Genomic DNA, 23870 nt, shown 5'->3' with positions numbered 1-23870 from the left:
TTTTCAGATATGTACCTTAAGAAGCATTTCACAAGCAAAGACACCCGTGAAGCAGTAATCCATATACTGCAAGACTTTATTTCTAGGATTATCTTCATCTACTGGATCTTCTGCAGCAAGTGAGACAGAGGAGAGACAGATGACTGTCATGACCATCATTTCGAAGTATTTCGTACAAACAATACTGTGAATGAGGACTCGAAATGGATTGGTGGGAGAGAGAAAGAACATGGAACTGTATGGAACCATTGGTTTTGGACCACCGAATGGTGATTCTTCTTCTTCACATTCTTCATCCATATCTGGAAAATTGATACGAATTTGTCAATAATACCACCTGGTTCAATTTACCATCCATAGCTCTTGCCACTGCACACATGTCTCCAGCTGTTTTTCCTTCCATATCAATTGTACAGTGATCTCCTTCCTGGTATTGTTCATCAATTTCTTCAGATTCTTCTTCAATTTCATTTGCTTTCTCATCGGCTTCTTCAGCTGCTGTGAGTTCTTGAGCGTTTGCCAAGTTGTCGACGGCGATAGCCAAGAACACATTCAGCAAAGTGTCTGTAATTTTCAACAGGCATTCGGAATATCTGGTTTGGTTTTAAGACGTACAGTTACCGAAGAGCACCAAGACAATAAAGTAGATAGAATATGGCCATCCACCACTGTAGATACCTCCTTGGGACTCGATAGCAAGATACATCACTTCATTCCAGTCTTCACCAGTGAGGATCTATAACAAAACGTGATATTCTAGATTTTCACGTTTTTAGAACTCACTTGAAATACAGTGATAAGAGCAACAGGAAATGTATCGAAATGGGTGTATGGATGCATTGTTGGAAAATTGAATCTACCTCCGAAAAGTTGCATTCCAAGTAGAGCAAAGATAAGAATGAACAAGAAGAGAAGGAACAGAAGTGAAATAATACTTCTCATGGAATTCATGAGAGACCTGACCAGATTACGCAGAGATACCCAATAAGAAGTGAGTTTGAAGATACGGAGAAGTCTCAAAGCTCTCATCACAGAAATACCGAATGATCCACCGTATACTTCTGCCCAAATGACTTCAGCGGCTGATCCAACGATAACAACACAATCGAACCGGTTGAATTTTGAGGCAAAGTAAGTACGAGAACCCATAGCGAAAAGTTTCAAAAGCATTTCAACAACGAAAATTCCGAGAAAGACAAATTCAGCATATTCTGAAAAGAAAAATAGGGTGACACTCGGAACAAAAATAAAACATGTTATATACGTACTGAGAAAGTCGGTGAACCATTGTGGTTGGCCATAATGTTCACTAGCGACGCAACACGTATTGAGAAAGACCAAAGTGATAACAGACCAGTAGAAGATTTGAGTTTTTACCATAATACGGATTTGAATTCTAGAAATAATTATTGATGGACATTAGGACAGGGTAGATGTAAACTAACCTTAATTGCTTGATAAATTTTCCAACAGAGTGACAACATCCTCTTTTTTTTCGTTCTGCTGAAAAAGCAAAATTATTTTACTGAACATATCACTCAGAATGTCTATTCGAAAAAAAAACTTTCGAATAGACAAATGAGATAAGAGTCAAAAACAGCTTGAAACACTTCACTTCAAACGACATGCCTTGATTAGGAAAGATTGAAAAATCACTGAATCATACCGCAATGAAAAGTTCTGATTTCTAGTCTACACATTCTCGAAAAGCGAGAAAAATCACAAGAAGAAAAAGAGACGTTTTGAACCATGCTAAAAAGTGTGCTGTGATGGTAGGACAAAACTTCTGAAAGTATTCAAAAAGTTTGATTAAAACACTGTGAGATCAGTACAAATAGAAAATCATTAAAAAGAAATAGAAGAAACAAACTTGCTCCAATTGTGTTGTAAGAAAACGTGTCGTTTTACAAACCGACGTGCCGAACGACTCTGTATCACCGCAAGAAAAACGCGATCATGCAATCAATCAGTCAATCAATGTAAAGAAATCTCAAAAAACTTGTCAGTGTTGAATTAAAAGGCATGCGAATGAAAGTAAAATGTCCTTGCCGAATTCGTCCTCCACTGCTCCACCTTCGTCGACGTATTCTTCTTCCATCTCGTCTTCATCTTCTTCGAAATCTTCTTCTGTTTCTGTGGATTGTTGTTTTGAGGCTTGTTTCAGTTTCTTGTTGGCAGCTCGACGTCGTGCTTCCATGATTGCTGCTTTCTCCTCTTCGGTGGTACGATCCTCTTTCAAGATAACTTCTTCAGCAGTCAAGATCCATTCCAAATATCTTCAACGTTTTTAAATAATCCTAACTGAAAGTTATCAATTGATAACTTACCCGTTAAGCTCTCGTTCAATCTGTTGTTGTCTTCTGAGCTTCAAGAATTCCCGTCGATTTTCTACACGTTCTCTTTCTTTTGCAAACTCTCTGAAATTGATTGATGTATGCAAACTAGATTCAATGTACCTAAGTCATACCCAGACAACACTCCGAGAACAAGATTAAGCATGAAAAAAGATCCTAAAACAATGAGCGGGATAAAGTAAGCCCAATTGTAAGTGCTTCCTAATGAATCATTGGTATAATACATTACAGTGGTCCATCCTTCCATAGTAATGCATTGAAACACAGTGATCATAGCAAAACCGATGTTGTCAAAAGAAGTAATTCCTGAAAATTGAAATATTCTTCCACTGATTTCTTCATTCTCTGAACTGACCATAATTAGGTCCTATCCATTTTTGCAAACAAGTAGTTCCTTTGACATCACAGTTATAAACACCCATTGGGGAAGTTTTGTTGGTACATGGCATTGGTTTCTCGGATACGTTCTCGATTTCACCGCGCTCGTTGTAGCATGCGCTGTGAAATGCACCCGAGTAGAATTCCAGTCCGATGATAGCAAAGATGATAATAGCGAACAAGACAAGCAATCCAATTTGGAGCAATGGTGCCATTGCACACAAGATAGACTTGAGGACGACTTGTAAACCTATTAAGAACATATGATTTTCGTATTCCAGAAGAAATCACTCACTTGGAATTCCAGAAACCAATTTGAGTGGTCGAAGCACTCGAACGGCTCGAAGTGTTCGAAGATCGACCGTGTCCACCGGTTGATTGGCGGTTTGGGTGACGGTCCCAAATGGTAACATTGTTACAACTCTGAAAACACACAAGTTAAAAAAAACCCTATTTCAATACCAATCTCACCCAGATACAACAACAATGAAATCCATAATGTTCCATCCTGATCGTAAATATGAGCCCTTATGAAGGACAAATCCGAAAGCTATGATTTTTAATACACACTCTAAACAAAAAATTCCCATAAAGTACGGTTCCGTCCGTTCCAGCCATTCCGACAATGCCTTTTTGTCGTTTTTTGGAAGATGTTGCTCCATTGATAATACCACACAGTTGCCTATAATTGTCAATAAGATAAAGTATTCGAACGGTCCCCATTCTATGATGGCCTTCGCGTTTCTGCGTATGATGTTGTCCTCGGCGAAGATGAATAGGGACGACGGACCCTGAAACATTTGGTTGTTGACTTTCTGTCAAAAAACTGGGGTATTCCAAGTTTTGTTCCAAACATTTGTGAGATGTGTCAGCAAATAACCGATACTCTCCTCTTACATAAAAAGTCACACATATCACACTTGGGATTTGAGTTCCCTTTTTTTCAAAGCCCAACTTTGTCTTTCTGTTACTCGTTCTTCTCAACCAACAAGCCGAAAAAGAAGTTTTGTTTATTCGTACCCAGTCAGACAATGCAATCAAGACAATATACATATAGAATTGAAATTTTGCAATAATTAAGTTTTCCCTTTTTGTCCAAAATTGCAAAATTCTCTTCGAAGTCTTTCCTATCTGATTATTCTTGTTTGTCACGCAAACTTTGGTTTGAAATTGGGGAGAAAGAAAGTGCAGACGACCGAAATTGGTTGGTCCATGTTTTCAAATCTGGGAACCTGGGTTCCACGCAGTCGGACCAAAAAAAGGATTTGCTAGTCAGGATGTTTAGTGCAAATATGTAGATTGTGTGTGTGGGCTCTCCGTCCAAACTTTCCCATCTTTCTCTTCCCACCACTCGACACAATTATTCAATTTGTGGGTACTGGAAAATAACACAAAAGTCTAGTCATTTCTTATTAAACACTCCATACATATTGGGTACCCTTCTCACACCAATCCTTCCATCCCCTCTCACATTTTCTTCCATTTTCATTCAGAAACCATTCCATAGAGGATTGATTGCAAGTGCGAAAACGGAAGGAAAGATGAAGACGAATAATTATGAAAACCCATAATGGGATGAAAAGAAAATGGAAAGAGAAAGGGGAATGAGATGCGCACATCCCTCTTCTTCAGCTCATCCCTTCGGTCTCTTACGAGAAAATGTTGCTTTTCAAAATAGCATTCTGTGAAAGAAGATATATGTGAATGAAGAGCTTTCTTCACTCCTTCATTTCTAAATGAATCTGAGAGCACGGAAAGGACGATAATGAAAATGTATAGAACCCCCGACGGCATGAAAGACACGCTATTGAAACTAAACACGTATGTGTAGGAGTTTCTTGCAGGATACTGTAGTTTTTGCGTGGTTGGAAATCTATCCGCTGGTTATTCAGGAAAACGAGACGACTAAAACAATAGACCTGGCATTGAATATTCATACAGAGCTCCAGGAAATTGATACCTGGGGAAAAGTCCTGGGGCAACTAGACGAAAAAAACGTATTTCACAAACCCGATCAACATTTATAATCCTATCTACATGAATACCACAATCAGTAAAAGACATCAGTCTAAACATTTCGCATGCTCCCGAATACCAGTCCCAATTTTTCAGTTCATTTAGCAGTAATATCACTCGGCTCGTTTCTTCTCTCTTTCCCTTTTCGTTCTTTTTTTCTCTTTCCCGTTTTCTTTTTTCTCCTAGATTTCAACCGAAAACGATTCTGCGGCTACGGCTTCAGCTTCAGCAAGAGCATCAACCGAATGGAGAGAAAATTGCGTAGTAGTTGTACTGATTGAATTGTTGGTGGTGTAGAGACACTGCGTGAGGCACTCCGGGTTGAAGCAAGAAGAGATGCAACACAAGACCTCGGAGTCACAAAATTGTGTTGTCACTACACCCGGGTTGAACAATGACAACAACAATTGCCAAAAAAAAAGAATTTGAAGAAGAAATAAGAAAGGATTGGAACTGTATCAAAATATAATATTCAATGATACCAATCATTAAAGCAACTTTACTAGTGAGGAACAATAATTTCAGTCGTCCATTGCATTTTCGAACACAACAATTCCATGAGCATCGCCATATTTCAGAAATTTCCGGAATTCAAGTCTTAGTCCCCGTCTTCCACTACTATCTATGGTTCTTGATAAACACTATTGCGAGAATGCAGCGCAAAAAGTTCCCTTGGGAACTTAAAATGCATCTGATGTAAGTCAAGAAGCAAAACGTTTTCGACGTTAGAAGATGAGGGAGAGCACAGAAAATGCACCTTCTTGCATGTGCTCTTTCAAAGAGTAGAAACTACAAATCGGTCCAATAAACCATGTTTCCGTGTTGAATGTACCATGTTGAATGAATCATCACAATCCCGAACAGCTGTTCTCTTGACACTCCCAGGTCTCGGACGGAAGTTCCCTCATTGAAATTCACCTCAGCACAGGATGTTGTCTATATTATGCAGACGGCCTCTTTTCCGGACTTGTTTGTCTCCTCTCAGTGCTCTTTCGGCCCAGTGTTTGACGGGAAAGACGATTAGAAAAATGGGCTTCAGTCCCTTGTTGGATGCTACCTTCTAACACAACGTGCTGGTATTATTTTTCACCCATCCCTTCAATTTCTAGTAACTTCTAGAATTTCATGTCATCATTGGCCGCCCATTCTTTCCGTCTCTTTTTCGCTCCTTGTTATAGCATTTCGTAACGAAAAAGGAGCAAAATGAAAAGAAAGAGAAAGAGAGTGACCTTTTTCTAGATGCAAGCAACACACGGTTTCCGATGAGAAACGTAGATAATTATTCTCAATTTCAGAAAAGAAATTGGATGGAGTCAGCATTTCTACCCAATACCCCCGGAATCTAGCGAGTCGACCGAAAGGGCTTTTCAAGACAAAATGCCCTTCATCTCAAATGCATAAGCAAGTTGTCAACGATACTGGGTTTTTTAGCTCCTCATGTTATGCTAGAGCACACTGTGTCGAAACGTACACATTTTTGAATAACAAAAGAACACGTTGACAATGTTTTGTGCAAGACGACAAGGAAAACGGCCTCGGGCGCCGCTGTCGCGCTGAATGGATCATCATCTACATCCGTCAGCTTTTTGCACTTGAATGAATGCCATTGTCGGCGACAAAACGACTTGCGGCACCAATGCAACAGAGGGCTCATCAATTTTTCAACGCGGAAAAGTGAGGGCAAAAGTGCATTTCAAATATGTACAGCCGACGGTTTCTCACTCGTTCACCAAAACAGTTGAACCGGAAAGTTTCAATCTAGTTTAGGGGCACATAAGTATAGGTGCAGTCAATCACGTCCGGTCCTGGTGGTCACTACAATTTTTTCATCTCTCTCCTTTCGGTGGGCAGAGCTAAGGATCTCAACAAAAATATGTACATACTTCAGTCAAATACACCCACTTTTTATTCATTATTCATTAATATTCTGGTTTCTTGTGATATTGGGAAAAGTGGCGAGGTGGCCACTACCTTTTTATATAAAAACATTTTTTGTGTTTCAAACCAGGAAGATTTTTGGATTCGGATGGAGGATGGAATGCGTGACTCTTTTTCTTTAGAATTCCAGATTATTCGAAAACGAAAAGAAATGACGGGGGCTGGCATTGAACACGCGAAAAAATCTGGATAATCTGTCATGTATTATATCTAAAAATGCTCTTTCCCAAATGACATGTAAAGTGATTATCGATGATGGTGATCATCGTCATTATTTTCCCTCTGTCAATCTCATTTGTCTCAATTGAAAGCAAAAACAATGTGAGAAACGAACGACATGTCATTAGAGAATGAAAGGGTTCTAGATTAATGATGGTGGTTTAGAAATTGAGAAAAGTGTTTTTCCCTGCAAATTAATTTTCTCGAGAGTGGTCTGTCTGGGTCGCTTACTGAGACTGTAAGTTATTTTCTAGCAGATTTGATTTTGATGAAAGACGGAAGAGTTTAACAGTGAAGTGTGTTGCAATTTCTCATTGACTAGTCGCCTTTCTTGTGCTCCGGGGACCTTCTTTTTTTCGTTTTCTGTTTCTGGCGGGACGTTAGCCTTGAAACGTTGTGCTTGGCACAAGCAACAAGAAACACGAGCCTTTTTGCCCTGCTCTCGGGTAATATGAAAGAAAATTTAATTAGACGGACTCGCCTGTTGATTACGTCTCCCTACATACACACACGGCAAAAATTGAAATGCAAGAAAAACTAAAAGGGACCCAGGCATCTGACCGAGGACCACGGTTGGGAGGAAATTGTTTTCTACTAAAAGTCAAAGGTTTCTTCGTTTTTGAAAAACCGAAACTTTTTTGGAAGTGAGTCCTACAGTAACCTTTGGTGACTGGGAACATTTTTTATGTTTCAGAAAGACAAAGTTTTACGGGATTTTTTGAAAAATAGCGTAAAAACGGAAAAAGATCGTCAAGGATCTGTATAACTAACCTTTTCTTTGACAGGTGCATTTGATGAAAGTGTTGTCTTCCGGACAAACGCGCCAGACTCTGCTTTCTGCTCTCTTCGGGCTTCTTCTGCAGCTAGTCTGAAAATTTATATAGGTTAGGTACAGTAATCACATATTTCGGCATATTATTCGAATTTCAAACTTTTTGATATTATTCTGACACGATGACACTCAGGGATTATATTTTTTTTAGTATACTGTAGTATTTAGAATTTTGAGATTTTGAGAATAAAAAAACAAACCGGTCAGTGGGAACTTGACTTGATTTGATTAGAAACGAGAAAAAAATTCAGAACTGGGTGAGTGAGTGAATTGAGTTACTCAATCTAATTTGAACACAAGAAAAAACGGATTTCACAACAAAATAAGACTCTGGTTTCAAGGTTTTCGTTTTCTGTTTTGTAGGTACCTACTTTTCCAAAAAATCTGAACTGATTTGAAACGTGGGAAAGTGGATTCAGAAAACCTAGTCTGACCAGAAAAATTAGGAATCACAACATAAATAATGAATCATGCAAGAAATTCACAGTAGGATGGAAGAAGGGGGTGCATAAAAAGAGGGGGAACATTAGTGATTTGTCTTAATGTCAATTCGGGGGCAGAGGTCAAGTGGAGGAAGACAAAGTACCTTGCAATCTGGTCTATTCCCAGCATCGCTGGGGGGACAGATTCCTGTAGTGTCCTATCTTGGCCGACGGACTATCCCGCATGTGATGGTGTGCATAATGGCGGTTCGTGGTGAGACGGGTGGGGACCTGCTGTTGCCTGCTGCAGCTCTCTGGGAGGGAGGATAACTGAGTGAGGCGCTGATCCACGGGGGGCTGGGTTTCGCGAGTTTTTGAAAATGGGAGGCGGGTGTCCACGTCAAAGTCTTACTTGGGAGTCGTCGAGTAGGCGAGATCAATAGGAGAGGGAGAAAAGAGAAGAAGGAAATGCAGTGGCTAGTTGTTGGCAGCTCTCCCGACAACGACGCTATAGGCGAAAAGGGGAGGGTACAAACGACTAAGTCACTCATTGGAAGGATGTACACGAATATATAGATATGTATAAACATTCCTTCAAACATCTTAATAATCAAGGACGCCCCTTTTCGGCACGCCACATGCAGCACGCACTTCACCGTCAAAAAAGAATCAAGACAAAAAGTGTCCCTCACCGCTTATAAATCTGCCCCCCTCTCTTCCACTCACACACACACACTCTTCCCTTCTAACTCTCTACCAGTCCACGCCATAACATCTCATATCCTCATTTGCTTTGTTTTAGTTAACCGTTTTAGGCATTATTCAAACTATTTTTGCTCTCTCATAATCACATCCTGTTTTTCGCTTTTATAAAATTCTTGGCTTTCTTTAGCCATCCTAAAATTTTATTCGCTTCAGTTTTCCGCTAACCACAACGACCGAAACAAGTCCCGGGAGACTTCGAAACGTGGAAAAAGATATCAATCTTAAATTTTACAATTCTCCCTCCACGTGCACATGGGAACTCGTACAAAGTGCTTGGAACGAAATTCAAAAATGTTTCGTCAGGGAAGTTCTCACCCGATAGAAGTGATTGAATGCATAATTTCTGAAAATCGCTCAGTGGTTGAATAAGGATAGTCAGGTATCATTCCTTATAACTAATGACTATATAATTTTCAGAAAAAATTTGTTCGTCATTATCGGCTTTAAAGTATGGAGAACAATAAAACGCCAAGAGCATATGCCAAGGTTAGTCCTTATTATTTATGATTGTTTCAATATTTTTTATAATCAAATAAACTATTTTCCTTTCTTGTGCGTATTCTTTACTCATCGTCGGGTTGATTCATTCTTTGAGAATAAGTTATGACTGTATAATCCGACATTTTTACACAATACATTATTTCCTTAATAAATTCAACTTGATAATTGCACAGTTTACGGATTATTATCAAAACTGATCAAAAACTGCAAAACAGTCAGCATTATATCAATTTGAAATAAACTGTAAATCTACCCATCATTCATCAACTCAATTACATCATCTAGTCTTACAAAGTTAGTGTGTTAGATGCATAGTTCATCATTTCACCTGTTTTTAAAGTCTCAATTCATTAGTTTCATTCAAATGTAGTTTCATTTTTGTCTTCAAAAAAAAACCTAGTGTTTTGAGACCACCTTTGACTTTTCAACTTTACTAAAAAATCTGTCCAGAAATACATCTTTTGTGAAGAAGCTTTGTTTACTCTAAAATTAGGCCCTTTGTATCACGGTTCACTGGCTTGAAGTTAGCTTTTTTCACTTTCAACAAAAGATGTACATTTCATACGGAGAAATGAACTACAAAAGAATGCGAGTCATGATAGAAATGAGCTATATACTAGAATAAATATGAAAATAAAAACAGAAAAAGACACAAATCAGAATAGCAAATTCGCTACAATAATTCAAATCATGCATATTTGTATCAAATCAGAAAAAACAGAACAAAGCGAGGTATTTTAGAACCCAGAAAAATAAATTCAATAGTTCGAAAATAGGGAACAAAATTTGTTAAGTGCAAAATTCTAAAGTTAAGCAATACTTGTTAAAATCCGTGTGTAACTAGCGGAAAGTGAGAATCAGTTATTTCCATTTTTCAAAAAATATTTATTTCAAAGATTTTATTTCGAACATCGATTTCCGACTCCAAATACTCCTTACCTATCTCTTCTCTTCCACATATAACTGTAGTAGAGTAATGCGAATGTATTAGGTTTTCGATACGCTTGCTTATAATCTGGAGCCATAATTTCGCTAGAAAACAGTAATAGAATGAATGAATAGTGAAGAATAGAAGGTTCGGACCACTTAGTGAGTAGCCGAATGCAATGGGTTGGAGGTGCCAAAATGTGGGATAGTAAATTGGTAAAGCTGGACGAGAGCAAGTGTCAAAAACAATCATCCAATTGTATAATTTGACGCGATTTGCTGCATTTCCAGTCGGTACAGAAAGAAAGAGGGCCTTCTCTCCCCTTTTCGTTCTATTCTAAAATCGTCTCTTTTTATTGCTAACGCAATCTTGCTACTACTGTAGTTAATGAGCGAAAAATTTTTGGAACGGGAAAAAATGCTCGCCAAGAAACAGAACAATAATCGTTTTCTGGGGTTTATGTGTTCAATAGCATGATCATATATTCATGTCTCGTCTTTTGAAAACGATGCTATAGATATATGTGGTATCCCTAAATAGGTGTGATGCATTGATTTAAGAAATAGAGATGAAACAACAACAAGAAAAAAACACAATGCACATGCAGAAACAGAACAAAAATTATGATAGTCACAAATTCATGTTGAAAGTTTTTAACATTCAGATACAGCAAAAACGTGAGCAAAATTTTAAAAAAGTTCAAGAAGAAAGATGGTTAAGCAAGACAGACAAAACCTTCAGTTTTCTGACTGACACTTTTCAGAAATTTTTAATGTAACCTTACGTATGAAAATAATTAGTTGAATCCCAACGTTATTTTATTAAAACAAACCATACCTCGGCAGAGCTGGCCATACTGCCATCTGAACCGCTTCTTTAATCATTTCACCCGGTCTTGGAGTGCGAATTTCAAAAAGACGATCATTGATGGAAATTTTTCTAGGCTGAATCGGTGATGGTATAATTTCCGAGGCAGCAATGGGTATCATCCATGGTTGTAAACGATCGAGTGATGGTAATAGCCTAGTGACTGAGCCATTCGGCTTTGAGCCACTGGCGCCAGCGGCACCATCACCGTCGTGTCCCATACAGGAGTCAATATGCTCCACAGCTCCTGCTGTACCTCAAGGCCGCATGGCGTAAGTTGACATTTAGATGGAAGAAAATGACAACGGTTTGAAGATCTGAATATCAAGTTAATAGAAAAGTCAGTAGAAAAGAAGTTGGGAGAAATGAAGGCTACTCGAAGAGAAAATGTGAGTGGAATAAAAATGAGAAGTACCAGAAGCAAAAATGATTACATCCTCTACTAGACATCTGGTCATTTGCTAGCGATGGCCGAAAAAAAATTATGAAGAAGCTTTGAGGAGACAAAAATTTGTGGCACGGACTTTTTTTATTACATGACCCCAGCCTCGGGTTGGTATTCTGTCGCCGCATTAAGAAAGAAATAATGAAGATATATCTAGAAAGGAAAAAATAGAATAAAATTGTAAAGAAACGGAAAGAAGAATAAAAGAAGAAAAAGGAAAACAAAAACGAAGTTCTTTTTTTTTCTTCTTCTTTCTTTTTCAATTCAATGTAGTTGCTTTAGTTCAATTCAGTTCAATGTGCTCGGAAAGGCGTGAATTTCTTTCTGCCGTGAGAGCAGAGCACTCATCAGATGAGTTTAAAATGCATACATTTTTTATATTGAACACACACACACACACACACACGAAAATTGTTCACATCTTTTGAAACACGAGCAAAAGTTAACGTTTATATATTCTATATTCCTTTTTTCTCCAAAAAAATGGGAGAACAAAGGGCTCTACGCAACGGCTAATTGGTTATGGACCACTCATCTTTCTTTATTTTTTTCACTCCAGAAACAATAATTCTTTCTTTTTATTTACTCCCTCTTTTGAAAAACATCAAAAAACCATATCACTATAGTTCAAAGAAGCTAAACGTTTATTATACTTGTAAGGAAAACAAACCAAATGACAAGTCTCTAAAAAACCATTTGACAAAACGACGGAAATTCAAGACAAGCCCTAGGACATTTGATTGGCTCAAGAGAAGAATAACAAGGACACTTGTTTGGGATCTGGGGAACTTCGATTGTTTTATGATTTCGTTTCAAAGACTTTTGAAGCCAGGAACAATTCAATTCTTCAAAAATGCATGTTTTCCGTGGGCAGAAAACGTGTGTCAGTGTTGTGAGCTGCTCCAAAAAAACAGAAAAGGCCACACAACAAAAACAATACAAGAATTGAGATACGGCGTTGAGTTCTAATGAAAAAAGTTTGGTTGGCCGTGAAATGAGAATTGGGTTTGATTAAAATGTGTTATACGCTATTTAAAGCTATTTTAGAAATTCAAAGAAAGCCGAAAGATCTTAAAAGATAATAGGAACTGTCGTAAAACATTCAAGTTGGAAATATGTTTCCGTTAGCAAAATTACGTTGCGAACATCAGAATAAAAATTTTGTATATGAGATTTGTCCGTGCATTTGAAGAACCTCCACCTACGTGCTTCAAAAAATGGGAATGAGCTCAGAAAGAAATGGAACGAAATCAAAATACGTCTTGGTAGTATCAGAGAATCATGTTTCTCTTTTATTTTCTACGAGCTCTTTTTCAAGAAGAAAAATTCACTACCAGAGACGTCATTGAACAAAAAAAGAGAAGGGAGAACGAGGAGGGAAAATGAAACACTTCGTAGACATTGCAAGCGGGGCATTGACAATAAGGCATACATAATTGGTAGTAAATGCCTGTCGAATGATTGTCAGAATGATATATCACAAAATAAATGCGGTCAAGCCGGGATAGAATCGGAAACGGCCCGTCAAATTTATTTATTCGTCGTTTACTCTCCCGCCTACTCTCATGGAGTAGAATTTTTGAGAATGCTGCACTTATCGAGCTACTCAAGTACCTCATTCTTCAGAAGGACTTTCAAAATTCGTTTAGTCTCTGTCTATCTGATATCAAACACTTGAACAATAATTATAATTGGAGAGTAATATTCTAAAATCAAACAATTAACAGAATGAGTGTTAAATATTCAGATAATTTCTGTTTCAATAGTTGAGAAAAAATCAAAATTTGATCCAACGTTTGAAAACAAACGAAAAACTTACATTTGAAACAAATCACTAGCAAAAAATGAAACACGTTTCCATGGTAGATAATAACCATAGCTTACATACTCTTATCATAAACTATTTGACTCACTCATATGGGTTTTAGAATTAAATTAGGATTACTTGGTTACAGCTGTAAACTTAAACACATATTTCTATGATGTAGTTTTTGATATGACGTTTTGATTCTTTTTAAAGTTTGAATGGATGTTAATTATTTGTCACCAAATATATTAAATTAAAATTACAGAAGTTTGATTCAATTCTAAAAACGATCAAAACACAATTAGAAGAACATTTATTCTTATAAAGTCGTTTATGTCAAGAAGAATTTGAATTCAGACAACGTTGTCTGGACTCAGCTTAAATTTCAAAAAAACAACAAACCGAATCAGTGCAAATGTTTGATGCCAAAAACGAAAAACATAAAAAAGGAAGGAAACTGCTCATCGTAAGATTAAAAAAGGAAAGCAAGAACTAATTTCGTTTGGTAGAGTAGAGCAGAGAAACAGACATAAGAGAAGTTTCGGAAGAAAATTCCAAAATGCGTAGTATCTTGTTTCGGGAAAGCTCAAGAAGTGGCAGAAGACCTAGATCATACTTCTTCTTTTCCCACACACGCTATGAACTAACTAATTGAGGCTAAGAATGATATGGAGATCTCAAAGAATATGAGCTGGTAGCGCTAGACGCGCCAGGTGAGCAAGAATGATGCTCCGTTTGTGATGTGAATTTGAGGGTGTTTAGATGAACACGCAAACGTTATTCATGAAATGAAAGAAAAGAGCCTTCATTCTTACATCTTGTCGTTTCAAAAGACGAAGGACACCTATACTGAAATTCTAAGTCGCTAAGGTTTCTTGATTGGTTTCTTCAACGTCAGCGGAACATAAAAAAGTAATTGCCTTCATTCTCCTGATTTGTTCAGTTTTTTCTCAGACCAGTTTACAAACAAACGAACACAATCGACGTTTTGAAAAAGACCTCCCTAAGGGTTTACCTATCAGGGCACTCTCATCTTATTTTCCTAGATTTATCCTGGTTTATTTCTTCTATTTTTCTTTCCTTTTCACGCATATTGCACAGAGAACGAAATGTAAAAATAATGAAAATAATCTGAATTCTAGTGACAAAATGCAACAAAATTAGTAAAGACGAGTGAAAAAAGAGCCGACTAACTCGGTTATGAACCGGCACGCAGATGAAAAAAAAGAAAAGAGGGTCCCTAAAAGTGGGTGGAAACGATGAAACGAAGAGTCAAAAACGGAAAAAAACGTCTGAGAAAAGATGGGTCTATGAATTTAGAAAATGAATACAGATAGCAATAATAAGTTATTTGCTCAGAGGTGGCGCTCCATGAATTAAATATATTTAGAAATTCTTATATTCGGAAGTAGAAAATTTAAAGATCTCGAAAATACTTTTTTCGACGGCATCACTAAACAAATAGAATATTTCATGCCTTATCTAAAGTCATTTCAATTTTGGCCTTTATAGGTAGAAGGTTTGATATGAAATCAAACAATACATGTCAAGTTGAAAACACGTCTTATCTTGTTGAAAAGACACGAAAAAAGTTCCACTAATTGTTTTTGAGATATTGGATGAGAAATATGAATATTGCGTGAAAAAAGAGGAGGCAAGGATAAGTGGTTCGTATGAAGATTGCCGGAAAAAGAAACGGAAGAAAACGTATTCGTCGTCGTCGTTGTGCAATGGGAGCTCTGCTTCTGCTCTTGCTCACAACGGCGATGGACGATGAAACGAACTATTCCAAAACACCGATAAGTAACACAATTCTTCTAATTTATCAGAAATAAATCCGTATTTCCGGATGTCTCAACTTCTATTTTTTTGATTTCTGACTTTATATATATATAGCAAGAAAACGGAAGAAATTCTAACATATATTTAAACGTATTTGTGTGGAAGTTATTTGTTGACAGTAGAGTCTGCTTTTCAATTTTTGATGAATACTGGATATTCAGAAGCTGACAAAACAACTTCTTAAAATGAGGAAACAAAATTCAGGTCGTAGAGCGAAGAGAAGCATATTTTGTCAAAAGAAAAAAAGAAAGCTTGAGACTAGTCGGTAAATGGCCAGGAATGAGGAATGACCAATGGGTCGCGTATTTCGGTTTTTGAGAGGAAAATATTGAAGGGTCTTGATTTTTCCTATTTCAAAAGATTTGCAAACGGAAACTCATAACACTCAAGTACAATGGGTGTCCAAAAATTTTGAAGAGCTATAAGAAGTTATTGACATATATCCCACGATGAGAATCTTGAAAAGTATTTTGGAACCAATAGTGGGCGTCTATACTTCCGGTGTTATGGTCTTGAAAGGAAATTGGTATCGTATTGATGATGCTACAAATGGAAAAATACATAACTAGGAGATGTATTTTGAGAACCAACTTGTAAAATATGCTAGACTCAGTGACTTGAAAGAAACTTGCTTCTGAAATTCAAAATCTCTTGAAGAGATGGAAAAAACACCAAATCAGATCTAAAGAAACAAACACGTACACACAGACAGACACAAAAAAGCATTCAACAATAGTTAGCGTTTCACAAAGCGAGACAACAAATATAGCTGATGAGAGCAAAGCGAGACTATGATATGCTGCCGCCTCTCCATCTTTCGGCTGCTCCCTTTTTAAGAAAAAATGAAAAAAGAACACTATGGTCCCAAAGCATATTCCCTGAGTGTCATCATTGTGTCTTGAACTTTTAAATACCGTTTTTTGTTTAAAAAAAAGACTTACTGGCTAGGCGATGGCAGCTGTCTACTTGCCTCCTTCATCCTCGTCATTAACAGTGCACATGTCTTATGATCGCTGACATCGACTACTCTGAAATTGTTAGAATTAACAATGGAAAACAAAACATCCGAAGTTAATTTTTTAACAACTTCCCTTTTATCTTATTATGGGTCTGACGGTTTCTTAATAGTTTTGCTATGAAAGATCACATACACAGTAGAAACACTTTTTTTAATGAATAATATAACGTACACTAAAATAATAAAAACTACTTTGTTCAAGACCATACAAGAATCACTTTCGAAGTTCTCAATTCCACATTTTCCAAAAATTAATGTTAATGAAATCTGCTAATTCTCTAAGACTCATAATCTATGACATCCCAGTCGTGTGAACAGAAAGAATATAAGAATAATTCATTTGAATTCCCGCTGAATCTATTTTCATCATTAGTGTCCTCCATTCCATCCACCCAGAAATGTTTGAAGATTTGAAATTATTCTATTAACCTTCGAGGAGTTTCGAAAAACAACGCCGGTCCAATTAACCCCAGCAAAGGTGCACTGGACATTCGAGCATCCTCTGTACGAGGTAGCAACGGATGGCTCTCGTCTTCCATTTTCCTAAGTTTTTAGTGAATAACAAAAAATTACTAGTTTGAATATAATAGTCATGACTGACAAAATTTGAGAGGGTAAGAATAGTGGAAAAAAGAAGAGTATAATAGAAAGTAAGAACACGACAATCAATGGTCGGGGGGTTTTGCGGTCGTCGCCCCAAAACGGGTCGACGCGGGATTACCGCGCGCCACTTGCTCTTCTTTCCCATTTTCTTGCTTCAAATTTGTCAATGTGAAATTGTTATGCAGGTTTAGTAACTGGCCCTTATAAGTATTTCATACTTTAATTTTAAAACATTTCTTTGAGAAATTTGCATTTCAAAATGTCAAATGATTTAACCGGATATTCTTTAGATGAAAAGTATTTCAAAGTTGTACGTCAACTTTCAAACCTGGAATTACTATTTGCTATGTGAAACCAGTATCATAATTTTGATTAAAATTATACTAATCTACACTGCAACTAATTTAGTTTAATAAGCATGATTGTCCTCAAATTAGCAGGATACTCAAAAAAGCTTCACCTTTTAGGAGGACGATGACCTTTTTTAGGAGTGGCCGGTGACTTCTTACGATTGGGGGCTGGGGACTTTTTACGTTGAGCCGCCGGTGATTTTTTACGGTTTGGGTGCGGGCTCTTTGGACTTTTGGATGTAGATTGTTTTTTCCGGACTGGAGCAGGAGTTTTAGATCTAGCAGGACGCATAATGAATATCGATAAGAAGGAATGATAACTTCAAAATAAAATAGTATCAGTCTCAGTCTGATGTTTCCTCATGCTTCGTTTGAAACTTCTGCCTGATTAGAACTGACAAACAATTTTTTCTCAACATGTGGGAAACGGTGCGGGTAAAAATTTCTCAAGCATAACATTTCGACATTTGACTTTCTCCACCTCTTCATTATTTCTTAGATAACTAGAAATGTTTGGTAAGACAGGGTGGATCGACGTCAGAGAGAATGAAGGAGATAAGATTTAGAAACCCACTCGCACTCATATTTTGTTCAGCCCACGACTGGAACGTACTAGCAATTTCTTTTCAGTAATCCCTTTTCAAGAAAATATTCATGATGAGAACAAGCGATTATTTGAGTATAGAACACAAAAGAAACAGGAACTCTTAATGGATAAAAAATAAGTATAAAAAAAGAGATCATGAAGATGAGGCGAAAGAGGAAAGTACATCATAAATCTGAGGATAGGGCAAAAAGAAAGCGACCGATGTGCCGGTTTTCGTTTAATGGAGTCTTCTCGCTCATTTATTTTTTTCATTTTCATTTCGTGGCGAATGTCAAGAAAGGCTCCTCAAAACCAATAATCCGTGAAAACTCTCTCTTTCCTCCATCTCCTCCTTTATGTTCATTTGGGCAGGATGAGCCAACGTTTCATTGGGTGAAACTCAGAAATATATAGGAAAAAAAGCCCTAACGATTAGAACATTGAACCGCGGATTCGGAAATATGAGGCTATTCGGACTATGTTAAGCTTCCCAAAACGGCTTGATAGATGATATCGTAAAGTGTTTTCAAATTTTTTGCGTTGAATACAACTGGTACAGTCATAGGTAGTGAAGTTTCCCAAATTTTCGTAAGAAAATATGGGGTTTGGTAGTTTCAGATATCTATAAATGTGTTCATGATTGCCCAGACCACAGATAGATTTTCATGATATAGAAAAAATCTATCTAAAACGCTTGAACTAACCTTCTGCGATGAGGGCTGGAGAACTTTCGTTCGTCGTCGATGCAACTGGAATAACTGGTCGACGGAGAGCGACTGTTAGTATGCTCTCCTCGTTCGCTGCTCGATGCAGCTTCTGGAGCAGATAACGAGTCGGCAGCTGTTCGACCGAGTACTGACGCCCGACGGGCAGCCTGGAAATATTGGATTAGTGAGTGTTAACAGAAAAAGAGTTGGAGATTTTCAGTAGAGGTAGAGCTGGAATCAGTTGGATAATCCCGGACTCCACTGATAACGAAGTGATAATCTGCTACGCAAAGTACCAAAATGATTCAGTTTTTACAAACCTCGTTTTTACATTCTTAACTTTATATTTCTGATCCACTATTGGAAAAGTGAGAAAAGGAGAAGAACATTGCACACATTTTTTACACTATTTAGTAACAGTTCTAGAATTGAAATCACTGATTTGTCCGAGAAAAAAATGTAAACAAAAAAAAGCCACCAGAATTGCTGCAATCAAATCTGGAGCTCAGAAAACACTACTTCTCTCTTATTTTAGACACAAAAAATTATGGACTTAATGAATATAAATTCATAAGTGATGCGAGAGTAGGTAGGCGTGTTTCTCCTCGTTTTGTTGGAAGCGCACGCCTTTTCCGCTCTACAAGTTTTGAACAATGGTTAAGAGATTTCGGTTGGCCATCGAAATAAAGAGAATGAAAGAGCACGAAGTGCTTGCAAATATCGGCAGCCACCCCGACACAAAACTTTTTTCCTCCAATTCCCTATGTCCGCAAGGGTCCGTTTTCGTTTACCAAGTTGATGTGCATTCTAAGTTTGAATGCACCTTTACGTACTTGTAATATTCGGTTACAAAACGGTCGAAAACTTTTGGAAATATTAAAAAGTATAAGATTAAATGACGAGACTGGTGAAATGCAAATCCAGTAGCTCGGGAGGGTGAACTAGGTCCGAAACCGAAAGAATAAGAAAATGAAAACTAGTGAAAAAGCATCATGTTACGTCTAACCGGCACCAATCTGAAATGGAGTAGGGAAGAGGAGAGTGAGAACTACGGTGCGGTGCTGTTTCAAATTTTTTTTTGTTTGTTTTCATTCGACCTCTCAGTAAGGTGGGAATTTTGAAATCTAAGAGAATCGGGGACATCGTTGGAGCAAAGAGTGAGGAGTGGTTGAAAAAATAGACACTACTTGTGGAATACGGAATTAATGAAAAATACGTTCTGAACTCGGAACTTTCTCATCCGTAATAATAAGTATCGTTTTTCAAGAAGGCTAAGCTGTACACTGCTCTAAACAACTTATATCCAGAGGCTTGCTTCACTCATGCTGAAAGTTGTACGTCTCAATCTATCTTCTTTCGATTAATGATTCAGTTTCATTTCAATAGAATGTTATTTTTTTCATTTTGAACGATGACATAACTTCTCTGTGGAAAATTTACTTTTAATAAAGAAATTCCAAGAAAGTGGTGAGAAAAAAAACAAACATTTTCAGATTTTTGTAGAAAATTGGTTTATGAAAAAGATACCAACTACAGAAGCAGATTAAAAACATTCATTTTCTCGGAAAATGTTGATTATTTGGGGATTGAAAGTTTTCTGGCTACCTCTGGATTACCACATTATTTCTAACGACCTGGTAGCACTGAAAGCAATTTCCACCTGCTTTTCACCTGCCGAGTTGGCTCAGTATTCAACGGATACCTTTTTCAGCTCTCGCATTGTGATCAATATTTGACGCTGACGACGAATATCGGGAGATGAAAGTAAATGCATAATTTTCAAGCAAAGGAAAACTATGTCGACTGACTTTGGGTTAAATACAAAAAAAGGCGGTATGAAGTCATTAAATTACAGTAGTCAGTGTCAATGAGCCGGGAGTTGAAAAATGGTGTCACTTTATTAGTCGGCGTCCTTTGTTACCCGTCGAAATGCTAATTACAGTTAAATTAGATTGTAAATAGCTAGTACGAAAAAAATTTTGAACGTCATCCTAAATGATTATCTTCCCTAGAAGAAAGTGAGACTATAAAAAAGTATACAACCTACACATCTCTCAAAATGTTTACCTATCTCTCGAGACTAGAACATCTTCATCAGACAAGCCATTCATGCAATCCGAAGAGCATCAAAAATTATAATATCAAATAACGATATAGCAAAGAATTTTTTTCTGAACAAGTTCTTCTCACTTCTGGAGTAGGGATAGAGAACACACGAATACCCATATAATCCTTCGAGGTAAGTTTCTTCCCTTTTTGTTAGCCCTTTGAGGCGCAATTCAATAAGCCCATACATTGCAACTTTGCAGTGAACAGAAATAGATACTGAGGGGGTTCGATGAAATAGAAAAACCTGGGTGAGAGTTTTTGAAGCGTGGCTCCATGGTCAATAATTTTCTAAAAATTGACACTTGAACTCTACAGGGAGGATTAGAGACGGAAATAGTTTTTTTTTTAATTAAATTTTGAATTGTAAAGCGTTTATTTCCAGTTTTGGCACTTTCACCTAACCTTACGTAAAGCTGCTCGCCTCATTCGTTGTACTAGAGAATATTATGAGATGCAATATACAAAATATGACTATTTCTATACCTAAATAAATAAGCAAAAAGACAACAAGGGTTGAAAAAGCGAGATGAAGCGTTTGGACAGGAGAGGCAAAATCTAGTGCCGACGATTACAGAGGGTCCGTCTAATTTGACCAATTAGTCGTGTGTCCTGGCCCTTTCGATATTCAAAAATTCAGTTGACAAGGCGGGAGAGCAATTAACGAAGACAGCGATCGAAAAGTCGGCAGCATGAAAAGAGCACCCAATGGCATGAATTCAATCTAATGACATAAAGAGAGGTGGCTACGCGGCGTTGGACTGGATTCAGATAGCAAAAAGGAAGATATGAAGATGAGAAAAAAATGGCGGAGGGAGGCGTTGAATGGAATTCATAACGAGTCAAGACTTAATCAATTTGAAAAATTAAAAATAGCTGTGGCTCCCTGCTACTACTACTATTATTCTACTTTTTTTAGTCACCAACAATATCCGCCTATTGTATGATCATGCATTCATCAATTCAGCTGTTTTTTTTGAGTTACTCAAACTTCATCGGAGAGAAAGAGCGAACGAATATAATAGAAAAAAAAACTTAATCCGTTATGTGCATCAAAAAAAGTAAAGTGCTCAGATTAACTTGTCGCATTTATATCAAATAAAAGTTTAGAACTGTGCACTAATCAGCTCAAAAAACAATGAAAATAAAGCTGTAATATACATGAAAAAATCCTACTGATTTTCGATGGTTATACTTTTTTTCACGTCTGCATAAATAAAATACGCATTGTGGTTGTGGTGGAAGCCACAGAAAAATTGAGGAAGTTTAATAAAACACGAATTGAAGACGAGTGGGGTTGGGGTCGGGGGGCACACGGGAGAAAAAGGGACAAGGGGTTACGCTCTTCTGGTGACATAACAAGTATGAGCGGCTAAGAAGTAATGCAACTTTTCTTCTTTAGAAAGACAACTTTTCACAAAAATTTGAAGGATTTTCTTGTCATCTTTTTTTCCTGGGTATATTCTACTTTGGTTTTTGTGTTTCTGCAAATCTAGTAGGTGCTATCGAACCTCTCAGATTTCTGTCTCCGAGTAAAAGTTCAAGACGTACTGTGATAAATAATTGATGGACGACGTCTGTGTAACGTAGTGAGTATCCTGTTTCCCAAAAGGTTGACCTAGATTTTCTGAGCTTGAACTTTCAAAAGTAGGAGTTTTCTAAAGAACAAGGAATCACTTCTACATAATCAATATGACCAGAAAAAAAACTTCTGAAAAAAGTGACTGTCTTGAGGAGATCTAGGATTTATGAAAAGAATATGCAAAAAGTAAAGTTTTAAAATAACATGAATTGATTGTGAACTCCTATTGTTATGGTTAATCTCAAGTGAGTTTGATGTTAGCAGGAAGTCACATTCATGTTGAACTTTAAAATGGAAATTTTTGAGATTTTGAAAGTGAGTAATAACATAAAACACTGGGACATCCTAAGATTTATGGAAAGTTTCTGTTGATTAATACTATAAATATGTAGCTTGCAACAATAATTACCACTTATAATTATCAACTTTATAGAAAACTTATAGGTGAAGCATTGAAAAGACTAACCTGCAATACTGAACGAGAACGCCTAACCTATTACAATTGTGTTGAAGACGACAACGGTCATGATGTCGAATACTATTATGTGAAAAAAGTGACAGCTTTATTACTCCACGCACAAGACTTATCGTTGCGGCATTGACACTAACGACAATTGGTGGTTCGTGGTCGAAAGAGCACAAGGATGTTAATGCTGTACTCGTCTAGAGCACACTAGTCTACCCAAAGAGATTTATGTAAAACGAACGATGAGAAAGTTAGAAAGCGAAACTAGGAAGAAGAACAAAATGTGGAGAGCTAAGAACTAAAACATCGTGTTTACCTTTCTTATGAAATCCAACATGGTCAGTCATGTTTCGAAAAGCGCATGGACAGAATGGACGGAAATATTTTAAGGAAGAATGGCATCAGAGTTTGAATTCGAAAGTCGACTGACTTGCGACTTTTCATTGTTCACCGAAAACCTCATTTCCAACATTCCTACCTTCCGGTGCCTAATCGTTCTTGCTTTCATATTCCCCCAGTCTCTTTTCTACTTCTTTTCTACCTCATAACCCGTTAAAGTCAATTCATAAGTATAAAGTGGGTGGGAGCAGAGGAGACAAAATTTGGAAACTCAAAAATTAGACAATGAAATACCACAACACGATCGTGGTCGTACATTCTTGTCGGTGCTAGAAAACGAGGCCCCCCGAACAAGAAAAAAAACGAGCCGGACGCCGTACACGTTTTGATAACCAGCATTTTCTGGGTGGTGGTGTCAAAGGAGGAGAGGCAAAAAGAAAAAGAAAACAAAAAGATTTGAAAACGCGGAAAAGGCAAGAATAAATACTTTTGCGGAAGAGTGAACACGTAATGTTTCTCATGGGATACTCGCGCTTGGCCCCTCAAAAATAATTTGTGGCGACACAAACACTTCACCTGATAAGAGAAAGCACAGAACAGGCTTACCTCAATAACTGCTGTCGGAAAATCAATTGATGGTCGTGGAGTTGCATCTTCATAGCCAGAGTAACCTATAATATAGATTCTAGAGATACATGTTTAAACACTTCACAACAAAAAACATGTATCTAGCAACACAAGAGGCTTACCATGGCGACGTCTACCATACGTCATTTTTAAAGCAAATCGATTTAACTAT

The 23870-nt window shown here is 37.3% G+C and overlaps 1 protein-coding gene across 1 annotated transcript; it reads right to left on the bottom strand.

The window, feature by feature from the left end:
• Positions 1 to 16251: 16251 nt before the first annotated feature.
• Positions 16252 to 20352, bottom strand: GCK72_023866 (uncharacterized protein; the record flags this gene model as incomplete). Its single annotated transcript, XM_053735599.1, has 3 exons — positions 16252 to 16342; positions 18576 to 18745; positions 20281 to 20352. The coding sequence occupies 3 exons, from the start codon at positions 20350 to 20352 to the stop codon at positions 16252 to 16254; spliced, it is 333 nt and encodes a 110-aa protein (XP_053579165.1).
• Between the last annotated feature and the right edge of the window lie 3518 nt (positions 20353 to 23870).

This window comes from Caenorhabditis remanei, chromosome X, assembly GCF_010183535.1.
Source record: "Caenorhabditis remanei strain PX506 chromosome X, whole genome shotgun sequence".
NCBI lineage: Eukaryota > Metazoa > Nematoda > Chromadorea > Rhabditida > Rhabditidae > Caenorhabditis > Caenorhabditis remanei.
This window is presented reverse-complemented; position numbering and strand designations above follow the sequence as displayed.